The sequence below is a fragment of the Glandiceps talaboti genome, chromosome 12, assembly GCF_964340395.1.
Source record: "Glandiceps talaboti chromosome 12, keGlaTala1.1, whole genome shotgun sequence".
In the NCBI taxonomy this organism is placed as follows: domain Eukaryota; kingdom Metazoa; phylum Hemichordata; class Enteropneusta; family Spengelidae; genus Glandiceps; species Glandiceps talaboti.
The window spans coordinates 21,476,267-21,485,226 of NC_135560.1; the positions used below are offsets into that span (position 1 = coordinate 21,476,267).

Consider the following 8,960-nt stretch of genomic DNA (forward strand, 5'->3'; position numbering starts at 1 on the left):
TATTACTGTTGGTGCAGCTCGTTTGTGATTGTATTACAAATCCAAGCTTGAGAAAAGTGTAAACTATCATTATATGCCTGATAAAGTGTTAAAGTGAAGTCACCTTGCAGGATAGTCATACAGTCCTCCTTATTGAAATTGATGAAAGGCTTATAGGCTTGCCTTTGTAAGTTAATGTTTACAGTGATTATACTCATACGTGCAAGCACATTCTTATTATCATATCTTTCAGATTTCGGTTTGTACTGGACATTAGTTAAGGGCTTGGTTTGTGTCATATATTAAAATGTACTCGCACTATTCTACTTACTGAAGCATACTTAGACATCATATGTATGTATGTATGTATGTATGTATGTATGTATGTATGTATGTATGTATGTGTGAATGTATGTGTGTATGTATGTATTCACAGACAGAAACAGACAGACAGACTCATACATACATGCATACATACATACATACATACATACATGTACACACACACACACACGCACACACACACGCACAGACAGAGTAAACGAGTTGAATACACAATTCGAAGCTGATCAAGTGTGGTTAATATGAGACTATTTAGTGTTGGCACCATGTGATAAAAATTCAAGTGATTACAGTTCAAGGTGGTGCATTGTCAAACTGTGAGGGTAGAATGCGATTTCCCTGAAAGCCTAAGTTCTTAAAATCTCTCCGAACTTTGCCATATGAAATCTTTTTCTGGTACTTTTGAAATAATAACAGAATCGTTTGTTCCACTGTCTTGTTTACAAGATAATCAATTCTTTTATTCTCCCACACAGTTAAATGCGGCCATGGCTAAATTATGATAATATTTTGACCTTTATCTCAAACACTTGTAAGGTGACCCCTGATGTTTAAAAAAATTAACTGAGAATAAGCATGTGTTTTCCTGTTTTCTTGCACAAAATAACAGCAGGAGTAAGTTTTTAAATTTCTTTTTGTTTGTTTGTTATAGATAAGATATTTCACTGCAGTAATTCTGGTCAATCACCACCAGTCCTGTTACGTAAACTATCAAGTGGTACGTGTCACGCAAAACAAATTTAACCGTATACACTGCCTATGGTAAAACGGAGAGTTTCCTACGGGGATCTCCACTGCACAGTAATGTCTTTCGTTTGATAAACTTGTGGAATGGTTTAGGGTCCCAGTAATAGAGCAATCGTACACTATGTATGAGTATTGGTCAGTTCTTCACCATGCGTAGTAAAAAGAAATGTCTACAGGGTGGGCGGGGTGGGCTAGCGCTGCTCATGATCTGTGCACAGCGCGGCGTGATGTGTACTTCTTAGGGGTCAGTTATTTTAAGTGGTTAGGGCCCTAGGGGAGGGGATGGGTCAGTTTTTTGAAGTTGAACATGGGTTTTCTTCAATTGACTCATTAGTTCTGATGATCAAAGAGCCATAGTGACCCCCAACAAGCAGTGTTTTCCTAAATGGCCCCTCCATTAATGTGTGTTATTTTCCCAAAATACCCCCTGCCAGTTGAAAATGACTGGTCCTTTAACCAATACCCTCATAGTGTAGCTATAGGAGTGAAGGAATCATGTCTGCAAGCAAGTCACAGGCTGCTCTTATTGCCACAGCTGCTATTGCAAGCGGTGCCCATTTGCTATACCCGTACTGGACTCATGATTTGCAAGTGATGAAAAAAACTGGAGAGATAGGCAAAAGCATCGGCAAATGCCTGGCTGTCAACAAGTTCATTTTCGATCTCTTCGAGGAGGTGGTTGACCGGCACCCATACAAGCCGTTTATCATATATGATAGCAAGCTGTTCTCGTATGAAGATATCGATATTATGGTCAACAAAATGTCTCATTTTGCTCAAAAGCAAGGCTTGAAGTCAGGCGATACGGTGGCCTTGTGTGCATACAACGACCCGACATTCGTATATGCGTGGCTAGGTTTGGCAAAGCTAGGAATCAAGTGTGCGTTCATCAACTATAATTTACGAAGCGACTCATTGATTCACTGTGTCAACATCGTTAGGGCCAAAGTCCTCCTTGTTGGCAAAGGTAAGAACAATCTGTGACCTTCGTTGACGATGAAATTCGTTCCATTTTCTCTAAAAAAAAATACCGGTATTTGCTTTTCCAATGCAAACGTTTCCAACCCATATTTCAACTCTATTACTTGGTAATAACTCGTAAACTATGTTTTTAGAGATTGATTCCTTAGTCATGTTTATCTTACAGGTGAAGATCTTGTAGAAGCAGCAAGTGATGTTATGAGTGAATTGAGCAGTCGACAAATCAGAGTCTGGAGTGTTGGTAATGTATCTACTCCTGAAGGTATATTTGCAATTGATGATGAACTAAACTCGTTACCTGCCGATCGACCATCTCGTGCTTTAAGAAGTTCACTCAAGCCTACTGATACGGCTGTATACATATACACATCTGGAACAACAGGTAATATACATATTTTTGTTTGTTAAACTGGGGAATCATGGCTCAGTTCAGATATTATCTCAGTCGAGTAATGTAGTCACTGTGTTCGTGGTGTTTTAAAAATAAAATCAATGATTTGTTGAACTTAGAAAGAAACCCATTTCGTTTGCCAACGAGTATCCCTCCCGTACACTGTAATAGCTGTCGTACGGCAGCAATACACACCGCCTAGGTAAATCATGATTGCAGTACTAGTCACATCGAATGAGTTCCTTATTCACTGTATATACGAAGTTGCCTCTGTATTGCCTACTATTAGAACAGAAATGCCAACAGCTATATGTGAGATCAAATTCGAAGCTGTAAAGAAAAATACAATAAAAATTTAATAATTTTCAGTGATGCTGCACAAGATAATTAAAAAAGAACTTTCAGATATTGTTAGGCATAACCTTTATTAAGGAGGTTCTCTTAAACCTCGTTGCCTTTATTAAGGCGGTTCTCTTAAACCTCATTGTCATAATTAAACAACTATAAGGGTTCGACGTTGAGGCATGACGTTTGAATTCCGGGTCCCCAAAAGTTGTTTAAGCATATGTACATGTATTAGTGAGACTAGTGCCGCCATGGTTGAAGTAACTACCTCTAAGTTTGTTTGTGGTATTTTTCATAGGGCTTCCTAAGGCTTCTCGCAGTATTTTTGCACAAGGAGTGGGCGCCGGACACTGTCTGCAATTCATTCAAAGCGATGACGTCGTTTACCTGACTACGCCTCTTTATCATGCGGTTGGTTTTCTTCTCGGGCTTGGTAACGTCATCCGTGCAGGTAATATCACAAAGCTTTACGCTTGAGCTAATCTAGAAACCATCTTATTCTTAATACTGAGTAACAATATTTTGCACACCTATCAGAAATTGTGTCATCTATCACTTTTTGAAATAACGCTTCGTGACTTCAAAAAACACTGACGAAGCCATGTTGGATACCTAGTACCTGGCCAACGTTTTGGTTAGCTTGGTTCAAAATGAAGTTAAATGTATGAACATATAGAGACTGAACGTTTGCACAGGTGAACTTTTATCATACTATAAAATTCATATTCTTGTTGTAACAAAACATTTAATCGAATTACTGTGTGATGTTCGACAAACCATTGTAAGCTTTCGTTATGGCCTTCACCTTACTTGCAGGTGCTACTTGTGTGATGTCACGGAAATTCTCGGTACGGCGTTTCTGGGAAGACTGTTGTACATTTGACGTAACTGTGATGTTTTACGTCGGAGAACTTTGCCGTTACCTACTAGCTGCACCTGAGGTAAGAAGTGATTGCCGACCTATCGGTCACAGAGATCATTACAACAAACTACGTGATCAGTCAATAGGCTATGTATTGTAAACGTGTATAATTTCATGCAGTACAATAATCTAGCTATTACCGTCGGTGGTACTTCCTTGCTATTACTTTTACATTATATGAAGAGGTTAATTGAAAAGAAAAGCCTGCAGTCCGAACCCAACACATTCTCACGGGCCGAAGCAAATTGTAGAATTGTTCCGCTCTCACTGAGTAAGTTTGTAAGCTTATTGTATGTTTTAATGTAGCCGACCTAGCCAGAGTGAAACATTGTTTGTGTGACGTCACACCAGCGGGACACTTGTTGTAGTTCAGAAGTTATCTGTTTGGTTTGAGTCTGACGATCTATTTCAGATTCAACCCCAATGGATAACATCTAGACTTCACTTGTTGTGGTCAGTGAACAAGCAGTCTAGCCATGCGATATACAGCATAACGAGACAAATGGTACAAGGATTATTTCACTTACAGAAACCAGAAGACAAAATGCACCGAGTACGAGTTGCTGTTGGTAACGGATTACAACCAGATATATGGACCAAGTTCCGTACACGTTTTCGACTAGAGAAGATAGTAGAGTTTTATGCTGCTTCTGATCTACCATTTTTGTCGATAAATTATGACAACACGGTGGCAGCTGTTGGAAAATTCTCACCTTTTCTAAAGGTAAAGCAGCAGCCACAAGAACCTGGGGTATTTGCAATAGTCCTACTCGTGTATGTGAGGAAGGAACAACGATTGTTGTACACAGGTACAATCGTGACTAGTTTAGATTAGAATAGTTTGCTGTTTAATAATTAGGACAGTGCCCTTGGCTATGTTATCTTATATTCCTGTAACCAGTCCGTTGATAAGTAGTGCGCCCTCATTAGTTACATGAGACTATTACAATGTACTATTCGTTGTGTGAATTTAGGGAAGGCAGTGGGACTCTGGTTATTGTAACGTTTCCAGTGTACTATGCTGTCATACAATGAAGAAATTTATTTTTGCACTTTAATAAATCATATATATATTTAAATAGAGCGGAAATATATGCGTAAAGGACATTTTCATGAAAATATGAAAATAAAAGTACATGTATCTAACTGAAACCCATGTTGATTCATAGTAACGTCCAAAATGGAAGTCGCGATCGCTTCTTTGAGTTCACCATAAGGAGGCTGTCTTTTAAAGAGGATCGAAACATCGGAAAGTTTTTAGCGGATAAACTGTATCCAAACTTTTTCCCCAAATATATTTCTTATCTAATCGTAAAAATTACCGACTTCTGAATTTGCAGAAATTGCGGGGATTCGAGCTGGTACAATGTGATTATACTACTGCTAAAGCTGTCCGTGACAAGAACGGTAGATGTGTGCGAGTTAAATTCGGTGAGTTTCATTTTGTCTTGTTTAGTGTTTTTCTGTGTTTTTCGTCACCTAGAGAGTGGTGACGTTACATTGCAGTGAAAATAGGGATATGTTGTTTCGTCACTAGTGGTCGAATGGCAGCACTGGCAGTACACAACGAACAAGACGAAGTGTTTAAAAAACGAACAAACCATTCAGAGGATATAGCGACAATTGCTGATTAACGTGCGCCGGTGAATCTATATTAGTCCCATTGACGAGCAGAACAAAAATCCACAAAATGAGATAAAGAAATCGCAATGAATAATTCCACTCAAATTTCGTAGGTTTATTAATGGGATTTGTATTCGTACAGGTGAGCCAGGATTGCTGATAGTTCGGAGCACAGACACCATCAAATTCCATGGTTACGAAGGAAACGAACAACAAACAGAGAAGAAGCATCTCCGCAATGTTTTCGAAGATGGTGACGTTTATGTCAATTCTGGAGATTTAATGAAGTTAGACATCAACTACTATTTGTACTTCGTAGACAGGCTCGGAGATACATTTAGGTATGGTTTTTTTCCACCACCAACGATTTCAACGTATGCACAAATAGATAGAACATACCACAAAGCATTAAGCACTGTCTTGTGGAATGTTTTTGTTCTTCTCTGGACTATGGGTCTGTAATAAAGTTTAACCCCCCCCCCAGCTAATCTATTGTTCTTGCAAAGAGGTCATGTAGTTTTATGATGAGTATAAAGAGGGGTGACATCTTATTAGGTGATGAACGATTAGTTTGACTACCATCCCTTCAGCCTTGGAAAAAGTGTAATACATCCACTCTTGTCCACACAATAGTTTGTCTCTCTTATAAACTTACATTATCATTGACCAACTTATATACACGTAGAGAATGAGACTCACAGACTGAGATATATAATCACGATGAACAAAGTCAGTTCCACCTAAGTTTCACACATATTTTATCTTGGATAAACTTTGAATATTAATTTCATACATTGATAGACCGTCATTGTGAGACTCAAGAAATAAAATGATAAATTATTCAGCTGTTGAATATTGAAGTTTCTATTGTACTTGCATGTTGCTAGACCACCATTGCATATCTTAGAAGAGCATGAAAGTAAATTGGCTGAAATTATGTGAATTTTGCCGTATGTATAGAGTTTTACTATGAATGGTTGTTTTCTAATAATGTAGATGGAAAGGTGAGAACGTTGCAACTACAGAGGTGGCCCAAGTACTAACATCTTATCCTGACATTCAAGAAGCTATTGTATATGGAGTTATGGTCCCAGGTGAGAACTTTTCTGTTGTAATTTAGTACAAAAGAAGTTTAAATTTCCATTCTCACAAGCCAGGGCATACTTTTCCTCTAGATGCAATGACAAATACTATACCCTTGTCTTGGAAAGTGTCGTAAAGAGGTCAGTCTCTACGTCTACAAGGATGTGTGATTTCCGACTAGTTTCGTACCTCAGTAGGCATTTTGAAAGATAATGTGGATTCAAAGTTACTGTGTAAACGGGGTTACCTTGGTGTTTCCCCGATGGGACATAGCATTTGTTGAAACACCCAATCAGACCCTTCAACTGCAAAGTAAACAATTCTATAGGTTCCACGCACAGTTGGGATGTAGATAGGCACAGCTAAGTGATTATATCAGGTGGAAAGTAAAAAGTTGAAACCAGTAGCCTAAAATCATCAAGTCCACGTATAATCGTTTCAGCAATAGACTGTTCTACTGCATTGGTAAAGAATAGCAATGGATATCACTTATCAATGTGACGAGGTAAAGGATCCTGTAGTCTCTGTGTTATTATTAGTTTGGATTTGATATGTGCTTATCTTTATGCAAAATAGATCGCGTCCCATGAGTGAAACGCCAAGGTAACCTCGTTCTGCACTGTGTGAAAAGCCATCAGAACTTTACGATATTCCCATAAAAGACTTGTCTATGGCATATTTTTAGTGAGCTTTGCTATATTGGAGTCTGATGAGGGCATTCATATTATGTAAACACAAATTGGATGATGGAGATTTAATCTAATTATTTAAATTTAATACATTCAATTCTAAACTTTTTTCATAACCTTTCTGTAGAATAGTACAGTCTATTCTGCTTATTTTGACCGACTACATAGCAGACGTTATGACTGACACGATGTTTCTCCAGTCGTTGGTGGCGCGCTACTCGCTCTCCGCTTAGGTAAGTTAATGTGCGAAGCGCCGCCAACGATTGCATTTTACAATCTAGATCATTTGTAATTGTAGACATCACTTTACTCGGACAACTTCACCTTGATGAGGTGTTTCATTTGCCACGTCTTGGATATCATCTAAGTTTACAAATTTCTTATTCTCTTTTATTTTATAGGCCATAATGGCCGTGCTGGGATGGCTGCAGTGGTTCTCAAAGACACCGACAACTTTAACTTTGACAAGTTTTATTCGTTCACATATTCCAAACTACCACCCTACGCCTGTCCTAAGTTCATTCGGATACGACAGACCCTTGACACAACGGGTACGTTCAAATACACCAAGACAGACCTCATGAAAGAGGGATTTGACCCGACTACTGTTCAAAATGTATATGTTGTTGATGGTGACAAAAAGAGTTACATTCGTCTGGATAAAGACAAGTACAAAGATGTCGTGGTTGGTGCAGCTCGTTTGTGAGACTTGTTCAATTCGCCGATATATATTGTTTGAGTAATGCAAAGACATTGATATTTTTAAAAGGATAACCAGATGACGAAAGGGAGAAATAAAAACGTTTATGCAAACAATTATCAACAATGTAAAACTGATAAAGATTGCTGTTGAAGTTGGACTGATCAAACATGCTAGTAATATAGCTAGCATGGTAATTCAACCTCATCGTAAATACACTGACTATTATGCCTATGTTATTTGGGGTAATATATATCGTGTATCGGACTACCTATGTCATCGTTCAAAATAATGTGACAACCCAATAAAACAAAGTTACACATAAAGTCAGATCATTTACATACAAAGTAACATGAATTGGTTCATAATTATGTTCAATGCACAAAATGACAAAATGCCTATTTAGTCTATTTAATAAAATATGCAAATTCGATTTACAATTGACATCATTATTGTCTCCTGTGAATTGTGAAACGGTGACTACATGTACAATTCTTGTTAGCTGAAAGAGAGCGTCAGCTGAGAGAGAGAGAGAGAGAGAGAGAGAGAGAGAGAGAGAGAGAGAGAGAGAGAGAGAGAGAGAGAGAGAGAGAGAGAGAGAGAGAGAGAGAGAGAGAGAGAGAGAGAGAGAGAGAGAGGAGGGAGGGAGGGAGGGAGGGAGGGAGGAGGGAGGGAGGGGGAGATGGAGAGAGAGAGAGAGAGAGAGAGAGAGAGAGAGAGAGAGAGAGAGAGAGAGAGAGAGAGAGAGAGAGAGAGAGAGAGAGAGAGAGAGAGAGAGAGAGAAACGGGTAAACAAATTACTCCTAGTTATCAAGTTTAATCAATGAACAAGCACTCAAACGGTGTGCCGCAAATGCTTTGAATACTAGTTTTTAAACTTTGTGTCGTCCTGAGACTAAAGTGCCTTTTAAATGAATAATTCACTACAAGAGCACTTTATACGTCTTTAGGCCTGTTGCAGGGGCCGGTCACTGTCTAAAATAATATTAATAAACAACGTGATTTTCATTAAATCATACTCAGGGGTTTGTATGAGGGCGCGCTTCACTATTAGAGAGGACTGGGTAGTCGAAAGCGAGGGGGAAGTCAGAGGTCAGTAAGTTTGTTTGAGGTGCCTGCGTTTATATCTCGAAGATTAGTTGCAGCTGTTTTGATTCT

General features: G+C 38.7%; 1 protein-coding gene across 1 annotated transcript; it reads left to right on the plus strand.

The window, feature by feature from the left end:
* The first annotated feature begins 1,563 nt into the window (after nt 1–1,563).
* LOC144443109 (long-chain fatty acid transport protein 6-like) lies at nt 1,564–7,808 on the plus strand. Its single transcript, XM_078132481.1, has 9 exons — nt 1,564–2,035; nt 2,216–2,431; nt 3,084–3,236; nt 3,602–3,726; nt 4,237–4,431; nt 5,048–5,138; nt 5,473–5,671; nt 6,327–6,424; nt 7,504–7,808. Exons 1-9 carry the CDS (start codon nt 1,564–1,566, stop codon nt 7,806–7,808), a joined length of 1,854 nt encoding a protein of 617 aa, XP_077988607.1.
* The last annotated feature ends 1,152 nt before the right edge of the window (nt 7,809–8,960 follow it).